Raw genomic sequence first — 21,218 nt, forward strand, 5'->3', positions numbered from 1 at the left:
TACCCTTTTTGTTTTATTTTATTACATCAAGACAAAGTAATTGATAATGTGAAATGTGGCTTTGGCAATTAGCCGATATATATATATATATATATATATATATATATATATATATATATATATTGTGACGAGTCAGCTGCCTCCTCCCTGATTGTCACCGGCACCCCGTCCTAAATCGCCGCCCTTCACCAGGCTCCCGACTGGAGTGGGTGTGTGAGAGGAGGGGCGCTGGACGAGTCAGGGCTGGCGGCGTGTGATGGGGCACACCTGAAGGAAGTGGAGCCTCATTACCGCCGCTGTTTAAAAGCCCAACGCGCCTCTCCTCAGGAGACCGGTCTCTTCCCCGTGCATGCACACTGGTGTCCTCGTGGGTCCAGGAAGGGTGCGTTGAGGGACTCCCGCGCCACCAAAACGTGAGCTGCCGGACCCGCGATCCGGATGGGAGCCGCACCCGTATACACGGCCGACGGGCCAGGATGCCGGGCCGTCCATCCCCTACCAGCGCCGCGGCCAACGAGAGAGACGCGGCCGCTAGAGGAAGCCGCCGCCCCTCGCGCCCCGGACCAAGGAGGGGAGCGCGTGCGGCCGCCGGACTCCGCCCCTTGCCTGGACCCTTCCTTGATGAACACTGCCCGACCTACACAAATCCCGCAGCACGACGAGGACACCAGATTCCCTGTTATTTTGGACACTTTCCCCCTTTTGGCCACTTTTATTCCCTTTGTTTTATGATTTCTGTTAATAAAAGCCTCTCCGAGGCCTGACGCCACGCCCACTGTGTCTGTCTTGTGCTCCTCCCGTGACACTGGTGGAGAATGCGGGCAGGCGGAGCCTAGACAGCGCAGTGGGGAAACGTCTGGTGACGTCACTCCCTCTCGCTTGCAAACGTTCGTGAGAACCCAGACTGGGACGGAGGAAAACTGGGGACAGCCTCCCAGCCACACAAGGGGTAAGTGACTTTTCCATTGTCATTTTACCCTGTGGTTGGTTGAGGCTGTCACTAAAACCCGGTTTCTCTGTCCCTGTTCTGGTGCGCTGCGAGGGGGAGGACCGCCCGGAGAGGAAGCCCCGCCCACTCCGACCGTTTGGAGCCTGGTTGAGGATGGTAGCACTCCCGTGTGGGTGGCGCCCTGGGGACGGGGATGTCGCTTGGGAGGGGGAATGTGACGAGTCAGCTGCCTCCTCCCTGATTGTCACCGGCACCCCGTCCTAAATCGCCGCCCTTCACCAGGCTCCCGACTGGAGTGGGTGTGTGAGAGGAGGGGCGCTGGACGAGTCAGGGCTGGCGGCGTGTGATGGGGCACACCTGAAGGAAGTGGAGCCTCATTACCGCCGCTGTTTAAAAGCCCAACGCGCCTCTCCTCAGGAGACCGGTCTCTTCCCCGTGCATGCACACTGGTGTCCTCGTGGGTCCAGGAAGGGTGCGTTGAGGGACTCCCGCGCCACCAAAACGTGAGCTGCCGGACCCGCGATCCGGATGGGAGCCGCACCCGTATACACGGCCGACGGGCCAGGATGCCGGGCCGTCCATCCCCTACCAGCGCCGCGGCCAACGAGAGAGACGCGGCCGCTAGAGGAAGCCGCCGCCCCTCGCGCCCCGGACCAAGGAGGGGAGCGCGTGCGGCCGCCGGACTCCGCCCCTTGCCTGGACCCTTCCTTGATGAACACTGCCCGACCTACACAAATCCCGCAGCACGACGAGGACACCAGATTCCCTGTTATTTTGGACACTTTCCCCCTTTTGGCCACTTTTATTCCCTTTGTTTTATGATTTCTGTTAATAAAAGCCTCTCCGAGGCCTGACGCCACGCCCACTGTGTCTGTCTTGTGCTCCTCCCGTGACAATATATATATATATATATATATATATATATATATATATATATATATATATATATATATATATATATATATATATATATATATATATATATATATATATTATATTCTATTTCAGTAGTTTTAGGTTTAAAGTAAAAACCAAAAAAATGGTCATGGTTTTAGTTTTCGCTATCGATATAGAGTTTTTATTTTAAATGTTTATACTGTTTGTTTCCAAATGTTAAAATCAGATATGAGATACAAACTGGTTTCCTGTTTAAGATTGGTGCTTCCTTTGCTAACAAATCATGCTGACACCAAAGTACTGATCAATGCATTATTTACCTTATTTTTCAGCACTGTCACTGAACTGTTATGGATGTATACCAGATTCTACTGGAACATGCAAATCAAATGTGGTAATAACATGTCCATCCCGTTGTGGCTCCATAACCACAACCGTATACGTAGGTAAGAAATAAGATGATCATGAAAAATTAGTAAATCATGTTTGGGTTTTATAACTGAAGTTTTTTTTATTTTGGTCTTTGCAGATGGCAAAACAATGGTAAGCAGCGCTGCAAAGACTTGCACAGATCCTGTTTCATGTGTTACTGGGAGCATGAATTCTGGAAAAAGCAAAGTGACCCTCAACTCCCAGTGCTGTAATGCAGATTACTGCAACTATGTAAATGCACCAGGTACTTAGATAAAAAAAATTCAGTTTGAGCTCTTGAAATTTCATAGTTAGAATCTTATTTTATGTCATGTCTGCATATAACCTGTACAGATTTGCCAGTAAAGCCTCTAAATGGGAAGAAATGTTTCACCTGCAATGGCACTGCAGACTGCACAAGTACAATGGCTTGTGAGGGTGATGAGACTCAGTGCTTTATTACAACAGGTGAACCTTTTATTACTATTATTAAATAACCCATATTTCTATTGAAATCTATACATAGACAGGATGGCAGTAATGAGTTTTTATTTAGGGCTTTAAAGGTCACACCAGCTCTTCTTCTTTTGTCTCTCAGTTGATGTTAATGGAAAGAAGGTGACCACGAAAGGCTGTTCAAGCACGCTGTTCTGTGGGAACGGGACACTGGCCCTGGGATTACCTGTACAGTCATATGGCTTTGGTGCTTACAGGAAATGTTGTGAAGGAAACCTGTGTAATGGCGCTCAGAGCTTAAGAGTTTATTTCCTAATGCTGGTACCACTTCTCTCTCTATTTGTCTTTTTATTTTAGAGTTTTGCTTTTAAAAAGCACTTCTCTCAAATGTTGTTCTGGTATAAAGATCAGGCCTCTTTCCACAGTTTTATCATTTAATTCTAAAGCTAAGCAATGACAGCTAGGTCTATGCATTTTTTACATTTGTTTTAAGTGTGGGGCCAATGTACATGTTTTTGGAAGTTGGTTGAATAAGCCTCAGGTGATCCACATCAAAATAAAAATAAATAAATAAAATCCATCTCATTGGCCCATTGGACGCGTTTCCACAGGTTATAACATCATAAGATTCTTGTTTTAAAAAAAAGAAAAGTATATTTATGAGACTATACTTTGTGTTATATCTATTTAAGCAAATGGAAGACTCTAGAATCGTTGAGCCCGGGATTGATTGAGGAGATGGCACCTCTTAGTGGTGGTGAAGGGGACTGTAGTGGATGTGGAACACTTAGAATGATGCTTTTTTGGTAGTTTCTTGTAGTTCTTTCAGCGTAGTGATTACGATTTGTGTAACCACAGTTTCAAGACATCTAGGTTTAAATATGATTATATACAATTATCTTTAAATGGGACATATAATAATAAAAAAAAAAATCCTTCAATATTTGAAAATCAAACAGTACTGTTTTAAAAAGGATTCTGAAAATAAATGTGACCATTTCCATAAGACAATATGACATTAAAAAGGTAAGGGGAAAAAACGGTGTCCTAACAAACTGTCAAAAACATCAGTGGAGAGACTGAAGAAGCTCATGGATTTGGTCGACATATAATCAAATAAAGAAGTAAAGTCTGCACACTTTTTGTGTTATTTGGTTGACATTATAGTCATATTAACTTCTATGATTGAGGCATTATTTGATAAAAAAAATGTTTTGAGAAAAGTAATACAAATGATAAAAATATTTCTTATTTTTAACAGTTTTGATGTAATCTTTTTTATTAAAATGTAAAAATAAATAAGTAAATACAGATGTACATATGACATTAAACTGACATGAGTTTGTTTGTTTAAATTAATTACTATAACAGAAGTAACAGAGCTTAGATAAAGGGGTAACTTGTTGCACTTAATTTAAAATATTCATAAAGTATTTACAAAATATTTGAGACAAATAGTAATCCTTAATTAGAAAGAATTGTGATTGTGATAATTAAACCCTTCCTGCTTTTTGTTTCAAAATAAATGTAACATATACAATAAGCAGTCTCTTTGTTTACACTACACTATACACCAACATTTTGTTCCTTGTCATTTATAAAACCTAATAAATTAACCTTAGCTTCAGTTCGAGCAGTTTCCAGTTTCATATAAGGAACTTCAGCTGGAACAAGGATGACACGCTGGCAACACTTTTTTTTTTGAGGGTCAGTATCAGTTTCATCATATGTTTTATGTTTCTTCAGAAAGGGGGATGTAGTCTCGTGTCTCTCTCTTCTCATCTCAGTCTGAACTCAGATCAAAATGGCACAGCCTCTGCTCTTTATTCTCATCAGTACACTTTTCTATAAAGGTAATTGTTTACGCATTTGTTAATGTTAAGTATGCTTGATAACATTTTGTAGGTTTTTATTATAGTGCATTGTGTAACTAGGAGAAATGTGTTAAAACCGATATTCAGTAGATTAAAATAAGGTTAACTGAACTGAATCTTTGTAAGCATTAATCTTGTATTTCTTTAGTGTCCTAGATTTACTTTGCATTGAATCATACTCATAATTTATATTCTTTGGCAAGACTTTTCTGAAAGGGTTAACGGTTACTTATTTATTTAAATGTGTTGCACTAATTTCAGTAAATTCCCTAACCTGCTATCAGTGCATACCTGAGACCTCTGTTAAATGCACTGAAACTAAAGTGGAGTGTCCTGTTGGTCAGTGTGGGACTATGAAAACCACATCTTATATGGGTGAGTTTTGGGCAGATTGATTATTTGAGCTGAAACGGTAGTTTTAAAAATGAGGCTGATGTAAGTTTCTGCTGTAGGAAACAACACATTGGCTGACATGATCATGAAGAACTGCTCTCAAACCAATCAATGCGTGACTGCATCCGCAAACTTTGGAATTACAAAAATAGTCATTAACAATCAGTGCTGCAACACTAACCTGTGCAATACACAGACTGAACCCGGTAAGTCCAACACAGGACCAAGAATATTATCATGTGACAATAAAATGTATTTACAGCAGACGTGACTTCCAGTTTTGTAACTTTAACTTTGCATATATTTCATAGAATCCCCCAAGATGATCCCGAATGGAATGCACTGCCACACTTGCAGTGGAGAAGATTGTGCTTCAGCTTTACCTTGTGTAGATGCGCAAGATCACTGTATCAAGGCAACAGGTAAGATAAGACAAAAGTCTAACATTTATAATATGTACAAACAACACATAATCAACAGAAAGGTTAATGGTTAATCCAATTAGATTATGAATATTCATTATTAATTAGTTTTGTTTATTAACCTTTTTTGTTTTCTAAAAAAAGGGCCTAAAATGTACACACGTGCTTACAAAAGAAACATCACGCAATGTAAATGTTACCACAGAATAAGAAAATATAAAAAGGGTCCATTTTGACAAAAATGTCAACTAGAACCTTATAATTCCAAGGCGATTATTAGTAATAATATTTAGTTTTTACTATATTTTTGATCAAATAAATGCTGACGAGAATATATGTAATCTTTAAAACCCCACACTTTTGAATGGTGTACACTCAACCTCATCAAACAACTCTGATAAGTTTAACAAAAAATTGTATTTGTTAAATATGAGATATAATATGAGCTGAAGGGTATTTCTGACATCAACATGTCACAGGATTCGAGTTCTCAGCACTGCAGGCGATGAAACCGTCTCATTTTTCAAAGTCTCACTGCCCCAAATGAGATTCTTTTGTGTTAACGTTGCCTCAAAGGTTTTTTTAACAACATATTTTCCCTTTCTTCATCATTTTCAACAGTCTTTAGTGATGGACAGATGATGACGATGAAAGGATGTGCGACCAGAAGTTTTTGTAACGGTGACTTGTCCACAAAGATCGGCCAGTCCAGCATATCGGCGGACCAGAGCTGCTGTGAAGGTCATCTGTGTAACAGGGCTCCAGCAGTCAGTCCGAGGCCGAGCCGCTTCTTTCAGCTGGGGATTCTGATGTACATTCTACTGACCGCATTTTGAGCTTTCAAATGTCATGATTCTCTGAGGTTTACATTTGACAAGAAATTCAAATAATAATAATAAAATCCAGCCAACATTCTTGCATGCTGGTTATATCGGTAAAATAATCATTTAAATATATATATATATTGTTAATGCCTGATTCTAGGATGTATTGAGTACTTAAGTTGTCCATTTTGTATATAGGCCTACTGAAATTTTCACTTAGGTATTTTTGCTTCTCTTTTGTAATATTCAAAGATCAAAGATTTGCAAAGAATGGGCAGTAAACGTCTTACTCTTCTGATAATTTTAATCTAACATATCTTTGGTCTAGACAAACCATTCCTGATAGACTGGTGTGTAATAGTATACAGATGTTTACGGATTATATTTTCCTTTCAAGAGGGTGTAGATTTAGGTTTCTACATGAAATGTAGTTTCAATACACTAATATTCTGTTGCACAAATCATTTTGCCTTGAGCCTCTGAATTGTTACGGACAAAGGAGATGAAATCTGATGATCTAAAAGCATTTCTTTGTGTTACACTTCTCTTTGGGACTTTTGCAGACAGTAAAATCTCTCTCTCTCTCTCTCTCTATATATATTATATACCTATATCTATCAAAAGTTTGGGGTCAGTGAGACTTATTTCTTTAATGCATTTGTTTGATTAAAAATACAGTAATATAGTGCAAAATAAAATTAATATGTTCATGATAGACAACATTTGTATTTACTACAAATAAAACCTTTTGTAACATTATAAATATCTTTAATATCACTTTTTATCAATTAAATTCATAAAACGTACAATTAATTTCATTAATTTATTGTGCCGAAAAAAAAAAAAAAGAAAAAAAAACTTTTGAAGTGCAGCATTCGTTACATTTTTCCCTGATGACTGTGATGACTATTTAAATCTGATTTCCATATCCTAATATGGTCAGACACATCACATTTGAACTAAAATAAATAAAAACAATAATAATAAAAAAACACCACATTTTAAAATCATTGTGTTAAATTATTTTTTTAATCCACTTACATGAAATTACATATTTTCCCTCCAAATAACATTTATGCTTGGGTGTTCTGTATGAAAATTCCAGAGACATGACAAAGCTAGCCGGCCCCACAGTACTCCCTTACCTCCCCATATTAACTACTTCATAGCCACATGCATATTAGGCAAGTATCAAAAGAAATTAATGGAAAAGGACAAAAAACTAAACAAAACAAAAAAAAACATTTCCTGGAGAACTAAATCACACTAGTATTTCCTACTGCTCTGCTTGTACAGTCATACAGTAACAGTATCAAGCAATATGTGCTCTTTGTTCTTAGGGTCCTCTATACCTCGTAATGAACAGGGAATAAGTAAATGCCATTTGCAGGGCACCAAATGCCTGGAATAAGAAACTTGAATGTGACATACAATGGAATGTAACTTCTTTTTTGCCCATCGTTTTGCAGGATGTGCGAGCGAGCAGTTCACTGTGTGATGTGTGACGCTGCCATTGCTTCTTACCTAGCTAAAGACTAGCACTGCTATCCTCACCTCTACTCGAAGACGAGGGCTGTTCATAATGCAGATGCTTAAATTGCAGGTGTACATAATGACCATGACGAATGAGTCCTCGACAGAGATTTACATACAGTATATGAATAACAAAAGGGTTTTACTTGCAACTTTGCATGAGCTGAGAACTTGCCTCACCCGCATTTCTTCCACACTAATGCAACAACCTAGAGCTCCCCACGGAGAAAACAAGGTTAACAGCAGACAAACTTCATCCCCTCCCGGTCCCCCACCCTGGACGTATATTGCAACATCCACCCGCCCCCCTATTTAACCCCTCCCACCCACCTCCCGTTACACAAATCCTTAGAAAAACCCCCACAATGACAGGGAAGGAAGAAAGCAAGGAAAGCGCGAGAGTAAAAGAACTAAAAGAGACAGAAGTTGATGATGAGGTGGTCTCAGTGTTGATGGCGAGCTGGAACGATGGCAGGTGAATAACAGGGGAAGGACGGACAGAGCCAGACTCAGTTTTCTCGGCCCTCCTCGGTCTCCTCGCCGTCACCCTGGTTATCTGAAGTCCACAGCTGTGAAACGGAGGAAAGGACACTAGTTAGTCATGAACACCGACACCTGCTCCTAGTTAGTCATTAACTGAGCAAGCTACTAAAAAAAAGAATGAATGAATGAATGCTAAGACACTCTTTGAAACTAGAGCAAAAAATTGTGAAAAACTATTTGAATTTTGCTAATAAATAAGACTGATTGAATGACTATCTGCTGTAAACATGCATAATATGTTAGAGTATATGCGTCAAAAAATGATTTTGTACTGCTCCTTAAAAGAAAGAATATTTAAGATTACGACAATATTATTTTTTGGAAACAAACCAAAAACCAGTTAACAGATATTTACATTATCAAGGCAGATGAGTAAACCATGAAATAAATGTTACAAAAATGTATAATTTATTAAATTTTTATTCAACTTATACTCCTGGTATCAATCCTGCTGACCAGCTACCTTATTTTTCGGGCTATAAGTCGCACTTTTTTTTCATAGTTTGGCTGGTCATGCGACTTATAGTCAGGTGCGACTTATTAAAATTAATTTGACATGAACCAAGAGAAAAAAAATAACATCTAGAGCCGCGAGAGGACGCTCTATGCTGCCAGAGATGCCCTCTCGAGGCTGTAGACGGTATTTTTTTTTCTTGGTTCTAAATAAATGCGAAGTCCAGTGCGACTTATGTGTTTTATTTTTTCTCCCTCGTCATGCAGTATTTTTGGAGTGATGCGACTTATACTCAGGTGCGACTTATAGTCCGAAAAATACGGTACAAAAAACATCTTATCTCTGTACTAAATCATGTTTTGCTTGGGGATCAAATAGTTATTTCACTCACTGAAATGCAAATCAACTTATAAACTTTATATAATGTGTTTTTTCTGGATTTTTGGTTGGTATTTGGTGTACATCTGTTAAAATAACCTACCATTAAAAATTACAGACCCTTCATTTCTTTGTAATTGGGCAAACTTACTAAATCAGCAGGGGACCAAATAAATATTTTCCCCACTGTACTATTTTTTTATATCCTACAGTCATAACGTTATACATTAGCTATAACAACATTGTTGGAATCAGAACGATTTATTCCAGCCGGTGAATGATAAAACACTGACAACCAATAAGAATTCACCTGACTTTAGAGAGCCAGAGGATTTAAAACGGCAGATTATTTAACTCCAGCACGTTTACAATAAACTGAACGTGTGAGGATACTAATAGCATTTTTAAATCTATCAGTGACCTATAGCCCACAAAAATGAATTTAGTAACGGAGTAAATTGTCTTAATTTAACCTGCTACTACAGAGAAACTCACTGTCAAATTGTCCCGCAGCAGCTGCATGATCAATGTGCTGTCTTTGTAGGATTCTTCATTCAGTGAATCAAGCTCTGCAATGGCCTCATCAAAAGCCTGGAAGAAAAAGATCAACCAAGAACAAGATGAGTGTTCAGTTATGGGCATTTGATGATGATATTTCGAATTGACAATATAACTGTGGGTAACACTCTTAATATTGTTTATTAGCCTGTGTGTGTGTGGGTGGGTGTTAACCGTACCATTTTGGCAAGCTTACAGGCCTGGTCGGGCGAATTGAGAATCTCGTAATAAAATACGGAGAAATTGAGCGCCAGGCCCAGACGAATGGGGTGCGTGGGCTGCATCTCTGCCTTACTGATTTCAAAGGCATCCTTGTAGGCCTCCTGTGAATTGCCAATGATAGCTGGAGATACAAAGAGAAAACTGTGTGAATGTAGCAGCATATTTTCAAGATATGATAAACAAACAACATTTATATAATAAGCTTAAATAATAAAGCGTGTAACTGTTTATGTCTAAAATGACACTGATTTTAACAACCTTGGTACTGAATTGTTTATAAAAGCAATATCATACTCGCCCCTAATGTGTTGAATATTTAAACCTGAGTGCAACTTGTGTGATTTTGCTTTATTCTTTTCCTTCAACTTTGAAAGCAAAATTAAATGAGGAATAAGCAATGAAAAGAGAAAGTTTTCAGCTGACATGAACAAACCCTTTTTGCTGTGAACAAGTGAGATGACTTTTTCCACTAGGGGGCGTTAAAGCACAACCTTTCCAGTTAGGACAGTTCAGTTAGAAAGTGTTAAAAAGCTTAGCACTAGGCATTTTTAATATTACAGTAAATTTAGATTTATTGTTAAGGAAATTAAGAGAAGAAAACATTGTCAGAATCGACCTATTCTGATCAATCAACAAAAGACAGTTTAAGAGGATGAAACTTGATTTACAATTGACTATATATTACCTATTTAAATCATCACAAAATATTTTTATTTTTCCATTTTTAATAGCACTGCGCTCCTGATAACTGCAATTACCCATTGCTAAATATTTTTAGCTTAACACATTTTTAGATCCATTTCCTGTGTAGAAGGAAGTCTCTGCTCTGCTTTAGATGCGTCACCTATGACTTGACAGACATCAAGAGCCACAACTGTTTCATCAAGAGGCCACTTCTGCTGCTAGTAGACACAAATCTCTTAATAAACCTCAAGATTTTCAGAATGTGTTGCTAACAACTTAGCACTAGGTAAAAGATTTCACACTGTTAGAATGATGAAGGGTCTTTCAGTCAAGAGTACAGCGAGTACTAAGGATCTGATAGCTTCAGTGAAAGACATCCGAATCAATATAAAAAGGGAATTAGATTCCATTTCCTCCTTAACAAGACGGAACAGGAATCCGACAAGCTGTGAAGCAGCTCTGGAGATCCACCCACACGCAGGCTCTCATTCATTCAGTAAGGTGGGTGGACTCACATGTCTGCACCTGTTCAAATGAAGGAAGGAAATCTAATTGCTAACCGTTTCCCCTGTAGACCTAAAGACCCTCCTTTTATTATTTTCTCTCTCTCTCTTTCCCATAACCCCGAGAGCCGGTCAACCTCCTGGCACAGGAAGGCTGCCGCACGATTCTTCCTGTTATGCACACAGCGGCCCTGTTCCTTTCTGACTCTACCAAGACAGACAATGGAGAGCAAACCATTTCAAGGTTTATATAGTATCTGCTTTAAATAGAATCAGCCTGTGAACAGTGTCTGGTAATTACCTACACCTACAAAAATAAAACATATGAAATATTTGAGGTCTGAAAGTTTATATATGTATAAATATATATTAAGTCATATGCTTACCATGGGTGCATTTATTTTAGCAAAAATACATAATTTTATATTGTGAAATACTGCTAAAATTTAAAATGGACCAAATTAATATATCATAAAAATGACTTAATATAATTTAAACGTAATTTATTCCTGTGATGGCAAAGCAATTACTCCATTCTTCAGTCTAACAATACTTCAGAAATCATTCTAATATGCTGATTTAAAGCTTAAACACAATTGTTCTTATCGAAGAAAAAATACAATTGTGTTGCTTATTATGGCTTATTTAACCGTGAAACTTTTTTTTCTGGATTCTTGAAAGAATGTGAAGTTTAAAAGAACAGCATTTATTTGTTGTAACAAAGTAAGCGATTTTTCTGTCACTTTTGAACAAGTTAATTACTCTTTGCTGAATAAAAGTATTCATTACTTTTCAAAAACATGGTACCATTTACTATTGAGTTTTTCACTGAGGGAGGCAAAATTTATGAATGGGCCACAGCTGATCACCACCCCCCCAAAAACAGATCCTCTTTAGACATTTCCACCCCCTTACTTCCTCTCAAAGTTGGCTACATGTCAACATTTTGCGGAAACGTTACATTTTTAGCAGAAGTTAGAATGCTCACAGGCAGGTGGTGGAGAACAGTCACTACCGCAGCTTTAAGAGTCACGCAGCGTTGTTCAAATGCCTACACCATTAACAAACTATCACAATCTGACACTGTTAACAGGATTTAATGATATAAGGAGCTTCAAGGGGTGCTAGACTTCCATCTCAATCCTTCTAGTAATTTAAATTTATGTAATTCAACTCAGAACTTATAAAGTTTAATTGAACATACAGAATATACTAATTTACCCTGAAGTCAATGAAGTCCAGAACAAACAATTCTGGACCACATTAACTTTCAATTTAAGGACCAAAAATAAGAATAAAGTCATTCAGGTTTTGATTGAACAACCTGAGGGTGAATACATTTTTGGATGAACTTTCCCTTTAATATTAAGGATCGATTTAAAAGAATGTCTTACAGCTTTTCTCCTCTCCCACAGCCACCTCCGCCAAGTAGCGATAGTAATCGCCTTTCATTTTCAAATAGAAGACTTTACTTTCAGCGGGGGTCGCCTTTGGGATGAGGTACTTGTCCAGAAGAACCTGCGACACAGACAAAAGAGAAAATCCATATTAGTGGTCTGTCAAACGGTTTCATGTCCTGGTTCAGTGTGGTAGTAGGAAAGGGGGAAGTAGTCCGGAGTAGAACAAGAGTCACCCGTAGTAAACAGATAGAGATAAAGATAAGATAAGAGCTCTGCAAAACTCGTTTGACGACATGTTACAAAAAGAGGCCCAGGTGAAACCATGAAACCTCTCGAGCAAAATGTGTCAGGCACCAGGATGCCATTTACAGTAAAAGACTCTTCACTTAGTCCCAACAAAGTGGTTTCTAGAATTTCAGCATTCTGGCCATTTTCAGACAACAACCTTGGATTGCCCTTTAGGGCTGACAGAGGCCTGACAGCAGTTTCACAGATGCTTCTAAGACTTTCTGTTGCAGGGAGGGAGGAAGGGGAGGATGGGAAAATTGACTATGCTGTGTGAGCTGGAGCTCGTGGAACTAGGTCATTGAGCTTGCTGGACTTTTTCATAACTCGACTGGCCTGATTGTAGCCACCCTGAATAGAACCATAGGCTCGTCGTTGCAACACAAGCATCCTTAAACTCTCCAATGATGGAGGGAGTCTTAAGGCCCGTTCACACCAAGCACGATAACTATAAAGATAACGATATAGTTCTAAATCTTGTTCTCAATAATAAAGAATAGCACAGTCCACACTACAACTATAACGGCATAGAGAAACGGTATCAATGGAATCATTTTCAGAACGATTTTTTTCCAGCTGATGAACGATACAAACATTGACATCCAATCAGAATTCACCCTGCTATAACGAGCTTGAGGATTTAAAGCGCCAGACGCACGTGCGCTCAGAATAAACAGATGATATCGTTCGCTGGTGTGGACGCTAATATCATTATCTTTGTAGTTATCGTTCTTGGTGTGAACGGGGCTTTACTGGAGCAAACAGATTCTGTCAAGGACACTCTAATAAATACAGAGCATCTATTCTCATCTCATAAGTCTGTGAGCTTGATTACATCAAAGGTCAAAAATCACAGTACTTTATAGGCGCAAAATATGGAGGGATTTCCATAATCAGAGGAATCATTTAGGCATTCAAATTCAAATTAGACATTTAACCTTGTTAAGTCACATGTTACTGATGAACCAATGACTTACTTGTGCTTTGGATGGTGGGGAGCAATGCATGGAATCAGAACACAATTCCTTAATGCAGCTCTAAGCTGAAAGACACAATTCTGGGTTTGCATAACCATCTGCTTCCCCATCGTCTTTATCAAGTCGAGACATGTGGATGGAAGATCACAGCAGCTTGTGTCAGGTGAGCGGTTTTATCTTTTCACTTGATGCGTATATTGTGATAATAAAGTGTGGCTTGCCAACTGTCACTCAACACCTCATCCGTATTTAATGACAGTATAAAGCTACGTTCACATTACCAAATTCCACTGTCTATTGTCATTAGTGTAGTGATGTATGAAGCTCAGGTCAAACAGAAGTCACATTCAAATCAAGAGTTGTCTGCATCTGTGTGACCGTTGTGAAATCTGTGTGAGCAAATCTTTCATCCTCATGCAAAATTCCCATTTGTTTGGATTGCTATTGAAAGGACTGAAGTTTGCCAGATTTAAAAAAACAAAAACCACTGAGCTATAGTAAACATGACCACACCATGACCATGTCAGACACAAGCAAGTAGTTTCTTAATATACTATGTAAAGAATTGCAAAAGAACAGCAGTTTCTGAAAGTAAACATTCATAATTTAAACATTTCAGCCATCATTACATTTGCCCATCCAACAGTAACCTCTCTGAAATTGTTAAGATGTTTTCTGGATCTGTGTCCTGAACAGGCATGACACAAAGTGACAAGAGATGCTTCATTTGTCCTGTCACTTTATTTCTATTAAACCAAAACCCCTTCTTCACATATATTAAAGATGGAAAAGAAAGAACTGAATGTGTATATATTAGGGATGACTTCAAGTCCACACAATACGATAATTATACATTTAAATTAAAAAAGATTAACATTTTGTACATTTTAAAGTTAACATTTTCTATCTAACAGACTTTGAGAGTTCGAAATTAAGCACTCCAATCCATGTTGCTAAGAAAAAAAAGGCAGTGAATTGACTTGTACCTGAATTTTAAAGGGGTCTCAACCCTCTTTTTAGTTGTTATGTGCTGTATCAGTCTAAATTACATTCACATTGGTGCTTTAGAAGCCAAACAGATAAGAATATAATAATATTATGTAACAAATTCTTAGAGAAATGATGCTAAAGAAAAACTGACTGAAGTAAACTGGCATGTTTTTTTACATTATTATTTTGAAAACAGATTTTCTTTTCTAATTGGCTGTGATTTTGTTGCATTGCACAACATTTTTGCTTTCTGCATAGAGAAAAAAAAAACACTTGCCACTGAAATCTTGTCCTATCATGCCTGGGACGGGTAGGATGTAGTGTTAAGGTTTTAAAGTACTAAATTAACATTAAGTTACATAATATGTAGGAACTCAAATGACATCATAGTCTCCTTTCATTCTCCTAAATGCAGAAGCGGTGAAAGTAAAAAGTCCCTTTGCCTGTAACGTGGAAAGCTACAGGACAGTGGCCCAAAAAACAGGAGCTCAGCTGCTGTAATTATGGGATTAGAGGTGACTCAACCTGTGCGGTGACAGCTCTATAGCCTTCAGCCACTTTCATGCTATGTGCACACGCTCAATTTATCCCCTCCCTTCAAACACATCAGGAACCCTGGCCAAAATACTTATTCTACTTTGGTTTGAGCTCATCATTGCCAGGACCTGATGCAGAAGAAAATAAGAAAATAAATACTGTCCTAATGAAAAGCCGTGCTCCTCTACGAGCACAAGCTGCAGTTAAGTGTTGTACTGTGCCCATGTTTGCTCCACAGCCACACTGTGTCATGCTCTCTGGAGGGCTCTTCACTTCCCACACCTCATTACATACACAGCTCTTCTCTCCCACCCAAGCTGCTGTTAAAAGCTAATTAGCAGCCTCTCTCACTTACTCAGACATTGGCCGAAGCCTCAGAGTGAGTATGTTTCCCAGGGGACTTCACTGATGGCTTACGGAGTTGAAGAAGAAACTCATGTCTTAAAACTCATCTTAAAACTCATGTCTTCTGTAACGTTCAAGGACTTGGTGATACTAGCACAACTTAAGTGTTTTTTCACTTGTCGAACTCACCAGTCTATTGGCACAACTGCAAAAAAAAAAGGTGAGTTTAAAACAACATAAACAGATGAGTTACTCTTATTTTACGCACCCATTTTTTTGACACTTTTGTTTTATTTTATACTAAGCTGTTTTTTTTTTTTTTTACAATATTTTTTTACAGAAGTAAAGTGAATTGCCAACAATGATTCACAATGAATTGAACTGTATAGACACATTTCACCCTAAATTCCAATATCTCTGCTTTTTTGTGAACCCACTTTCTGTGTGTGACCTCCAGTTCAAATTATACTGGTTTACAGACATTAGACCAGATGGAGCCTGTATCAAGCAAAAGCTCTAGCTTTTTTGAATCTCTAATTCTTCCCAAATGACAAGGATACATTTTACAGTCTGCACGATGTAAGGCAAGTGTTTAAGAACCTCATTACATAAAGTCTATTCAATGTGAATTCCATGCTCTGCAGAATCTATATAAAACTATCATTTCTGTAGGCTGAAACAGAAGTTAAATAGACCCTGACCCCTTAAATCTGTCATCAGGGCTACAATAACTGTCCCAAGGTAAGGACACCTGTGCATGCGTTGGAACAAATGCGATCAGGCCTGGACTAATAGGCTTGGCTTAAAGAGGGCCTTACTCATGATGAGTAATTAACGCAAGCAGGATTATCAACTTACGTTACCCACCGACCCTTGGAAAAAAGAAACAGGGATAAGAGCAAATGTGCGTGTATTGTGCGTAGGGCTGCAACTAACGATTATTTTGATAATCGATTAATCTGTCGATTATTTTTACGATTAATCGATTAATCGGTTTATGTACTTATATTTTAGTTTTTTCCATTTTTTCCCCAAGTAAATTATTAATAAAGGGTCTTTATCATTCAGCATAGATTTTTAAGAGATTTTAACCATTTTGCATTGTCATATCCTCATCAAAAATATACCTGGAGTTGTTTTATTATGTTAGTAATCCTTTGTCGAACTCTTCTGCAATCAAAACACTGACCCATACTCTAGCAAAATTCACAAGGAGATTTCTTTCTATTGTTTTCACCATGGCAGTCCTTAGAGCTCCTAAAGTAGTTTAACATCCCAAACAAAGCTTAAGGAATCTTTGAGAACATATGTTCACGAAGTATAAGGATAAAACAGAATAAAATTGCAGTGCATTGTATTTTATTATTTACTGGGAAAAAGCTTTATAGCTTATGCTGTGAAATTGTAAACAATCCTTCAAAAAAAAGTGCCAATGGCATGAAACCTGAATGGAACTCACAATTTAAAGTAAAATCCATCAGAAGGTTGTCCAGAAAAAAAAAATTGGGACACACACAAAAAACCTGCTGTGTGAATAAGAGCAGTGAATACTTAAAAAAGAAGTGCATTTTAAATATACTCAAACATTTACCTCTCTCATTCAGTCATAATTAGGCTGCAAGTCTAAATTATGAACTGGTAAACGACAAACTGATCACATAACATGTTTGTAAAGCTTTAAATGTTAACTGTTAAAAAGCAATGTTATCAGCTTTTACGACTAAACATTTGCAAACAACCTTGTACTGGAGAATCTGCACAAATAAAATTCTTAGGGGCCGTTCACATATCGCACCTAAAAACGCGTGGAAAACGCTAGTCGCGCCGCTTTCTCCTTCTTTCCAAAGCGCTCGGGCAGAAGCGCCCCTGAGGCGTCTGCCTTTGCTAAGCAACCATGACGTGCTCTCTCCATGACGTGCCCTCTCCATGAACACCCGGAAATTTCAGCAAAGGATAAATGGATGCGGTGTGGACGCGCCTGGAAAAACGGGCGCATCGCACCGCGTGCGTGTCGCGACCGCGTCGCTTCCATTATGAGAGTGCATACTGCGCGCCTACATAGGAAATAACGAACTTGAGCACGCAAAAGACACGATATGTGAACGGCCCCTTAAACAGTTCAGTAGTGCAGAGTTTACAGGTTACTCTTCATTTTGAAGGCTCAAAGTAAAGTACTCCCACTTCCCGCTGAATGCTGCAGAGACGCTGTTCGGGAAGCACGTGACATAAAACGAGGCCAGCTATTGGCTATTCGCTACTTCACCTGCTGTACTGGCTGAGTAAAACCTCCGGTGGCTCATTACTGCCACACTTTGGTCACCGCAGATTTGAAATATGCACGAAATGAGCCGCTTATGGCAAATCAAATTTATTTAGCGACGAATCGATTACTAAATTAGTTGACAACTATTTTAATAATCGATTTTAATCGATTAAATCGATTCGTTGTTTCAGCTCTAATTGTGCGTATCCCTGGGTAAGAATAAAAACGATTGGGATTATCTCAGTTGTAAGATCCTTACCAGTACGTCATTGCAGATCTCCTTCAACTCCTTCTCGATCTTTTCCCGATATTCCTTGACCATTTGCTGCTTCTTATCGCTGCCCTCAGTCTTCTGCTCGATGCTGGAGACCACTCTCCAGGAAGAACGGCGGGCACCCACCACGTTCTTGTAAGCCACCGAGAGCAGGTTGCGTTCCTCGTTAGACAGTTCAATGTCACCCTCGGTGACGGACTTCATAACGGCTGCCATGTCATCATAGCGCTCGGCCTGCTCGGCCAGCTTGGCTTTTTGCACTAGCTCGCTCTTGTCCATGGCTGCTCAGTGCTGGTGAAAAAGAGAGTTACAGAGTTCAGTCAGACACTGAATCAGATTTATTTGAGATGTAACAGGCTACAAACCTTTCCTGAAAGTTTAGCTTTAGACAAAACAACTTTAAAAGAATTGAAGAGCTTTGCACAAACAATATTATATAAAATAATAAACCAAAGAATGCTTTATTATGCTTTAAATGTGTATATGGCCAGTTTGCTTCATCTGTCCTTTTGTATTTATTATTATTATTATTATTATTGAATATATGCAAGAACAGTGGACAATCATCCTTGTGGAAGTGCTGAAAAAAACATTCCACAGCAGTGAATCAATTTTGCTGGTGTATCACAAGAAGATGTGCTGCTATGCCATATGCACATTATATAATGCCACGCATATTATATAAAGAAAATAACATTGTTTGTCATTATACAACATAAAATCTACAACAAACTGTCAAATCGGTGAGATCTATGCGCACCATTACTTTCATCTAAATTATGGAAAGCCTTTAAAGTAATATCAAAAAGTGAAAGCAAAAGATAAACGGAAGGAACCAAAAGGCACTTTGCAAACATCAAAAGATCTGATCAAAAAAATTCTAGCTGCCAATCTTGCCCACAGCAGAAAAAAAAAAAGAAAAAGAAAAAAAAAGAAGAAAAAAAGTTTTACATTAAGTATTTGCCCTTCAGGGGCGCATTACATTGAAGAAATATGCGGATGTGCTGTTCTCGACAACCACGCCCAGTTCCCATAGCTAACTATTCACGCGCTTTACATAGTATGTCTTAAAGGGATAGTTAACCCTAAAAAAATGAACAATCTGTCATCTTGACCTCACCCTCATGACCATCCAAACCGCTTGACTTAATTTCTTCCGTGGAACACCAACAGAAATGTTTGGCAGATTGACAGCTTCGGTCACTATTCATTTCCAATATATGGAAAAAACGTGCTCAATGCTCGTCAGTGGCGACTGAAGCTGTCAGTCCGTCATATTCTGATGAACACGTCCCACGAAAAAGTGTTTTTTGACATAATGGTAAGTAAATAAAGACCATTCGGGGTAAACTATCCCGTTGCCATGTGCTAATATCCGTCGCTGTCTCACTAGGTGACTTGCTTGACTACACAAAGCTTAACCAGCAACATCAGACTGCAGATGTGGGACTTATTACGAATGTTTCATTGTACAAAGCAATAGTGCTGCTGCTCCGCACTAACGTTAACGTTACATCAAATGTGTCAGGCTAAGATGTCATGGCGACATATTTTGCCGCTGCTTTCAGGTTTAAAGCAAGTTAGATTATTGGCTAACCATTTGATGAAGGCAGGTCTGCCCAGCCCATCTCCATGGATGACTGACCTCACTACCAAAATAAAAAATAAAATAAATAAAAAACACATTTCTATCTGTAATTTTAAGACCAATATCAATTCGTATTTAATGATTTTCCCAAGTTCTGTGTTTCGATAAGATTTATATAGCAAATTGAGTCGATGTTTGTCGTTTACAAGACGTGCTGGAAGCGCTTATAATATCAACCGAATTTCCAGAATCCATAGAAGATAGATGGAGAATCGTTAAATGTGTTACGATAATTATAGGAGCAAGTAGAGTTAACTGAATTTACAGTGGGAGAATTGGGGACTCAAACGAGAGAAAGGCTTCGGCTTGTTTTAGCATCAGAAATACACTGAAACATTATTTTACGCAAGGGCCCACACCGAAAACTGCAACTGATGACCAGATTACTATCTAAACCCTACAATGTGTCATTTTAGTATTAATCTTTAAATAAAAACTCGACCACATCAGATAACATACCAAGAGGAAGACACAAAAAAGGGGCGGCCTAGATCTGCCAAGCAAAGGCTTATTGTTCATTTTCAGCACGTTAGCATCACTAGCTATTCAGTCGTGTGCTTTGCGTCGTCCATCCCCGTTTGAATTTCATTTCTCATCGCAAACGATAAAACAGGACCCTTGCCCATGGAATGTATCCCAATCTGCCGGATTCTTACCTGAGTGTCTGGGGATAACGACGGTCCTGTCGGAGCTAAGCTAGCCGCGGCTCACAGCTGACTCTCACGGCGGTTGAGCTGATCCACGGGGTTTCCCTCCAATCAGACCAGCCCCAGGAGCCGAGGCAAGGCTGGGCCACGTGACGTCAACGGTAACCAAGGCGACGGCTGACTTCACGTCGTCTGTGATTGCACGAGAGCCAGTTCGTGATTCGGTGGTGCACCATTTTCCCTCCACTTTTCCTTCCATGTCCTCAGCCTGTCTGTTTCCATAAATTATACCACCAAGGTCTAACCGTTTAGGTTATGTTTCATCATTATAATGTGCCGTTTAACTCCGAAAAGAACATAAAGTGTATTATTAACAGCGTAATATCGCGATGAGTCAATTTGTTCCATGCCTTACAAGTGTGCACATGCTTAAGATGGTTGGATAGCTTATGAATGACAAACGTGACCCTGGCCTTGACCACAAAACTAGTCATAAGCAGCATGGGTATATTTGCAGCAATTGCCAAATATATCAAATGATAAATTTTTCTTTTATTTTTTTAGTATCATTAAGGTACTAAGTAAAGATCATGTTCCATAAGGATATTTTGTACATTTCCTACCATAAACAAAACGTAATTTTTGATTAGTAATATGCATTGCTAAGAACTGTATTTGGACAAATTTAAAGGTGATTTTCCTGCACCTTCGTATTCCAGATAGTTCAAATAGTTATATCTCAGCTAAATAT

At 38.9% G+C, this 21,218-nt stretch overlaps 2 protein-coding genes and 1 long non-coding RNA gene across 3 annotated transcripts; 2 read left to right on the plus strand and 1 right to left on the minus strand.

The window, feature by feature from the left end:
• Nucleotides 1–2,194: 2,194 nt before the first annotated feature.
• On the plus strand, nucleotides 2,195–3,432 carry LOC113116866 (urokinase plasminogen activator surface receptor). Its single transcript, XM_026285186.1, has 4 exons — nucleotides 2,195–2,292; nucleotides 2,376–2,522; nucleotides 2,612–2,725; nucleotides 2,856–3,432. The coding sequence occupies exons 2-4, from the start codon at nucleotides 2,387–2,389 to the stop codon at nucleotides 3,068–3,070; spliced, it is 465 nt and encodes a 154-aa protein (XP_026140971.1). The 5' UTR covers nucleotides 2,195–2,292; nucleotides 2,376–2,386; the 3' UTR covers nucleotides 3,071–3,432.
• Nucleotides 3,433–4,855: 1,423 nt separating this feature from the next.
• Nucleotides 4,856–5,396, plus strand: LOC113116867 (uncharacterized). The gene is made up of 3 exons (XR_003294089.1): nucleotides 4,856–4,962; nucleotides 5,040–5,186; nucleotides 5,292–5,396. It is a non-coding gene; the product is annotated as an uncharacterized LOC113116867 (long non-coding RNA).
• A 1,837-nt stretch (nucleotides 5,397–7,233) lies between these two features.
• On the minus strand, nucleotides 7,234–20,632 carry LOC113116718 (14-3-3 protein zeta-like). The gene is made up of 6 exons (XM_026285036.1): nucleotides 20,477–20,632; nucleotides 18,158–18,463; nucleotides 12,496–12,619; nucleotides 9,872–10,035; nucleotides 9,630–9,725; nucleotides 7,234–8,328 (listed from the first exon to the last, which is right to left on the minus strand). The coding sequence occupies exons 2-6, from the start codon at nucleotides 18,449–18,451 to the stop codon at nucleotides 8,269–8,271; spliced, it is 738 nt and encodes a 245-aa protein (XP_026140821.1). The 5' UTR covers nucleotides 18,452–18,463; nucleotides 20,477–20,632; the 3' UTR covers nucleotides 7,234–8,268.
• Nucleotides 20,633–21,218: the final 586 nt, after the last annotated feature.

Source organism: Carassius auratus, chromosome 16, assembly GCF_003368295.1.
Source record: "Carassius auratus strain Wakin chromosome 16, ASM336829v1, whole genome shotgun sequence".
NCBI classification, from domain to species: domain Eukaryota; kingdom Metazoa; phylum Chordata; class Actinopteri; order Cypriniformes; family Cyprinidae; genus Carassius; species Carassius auratus.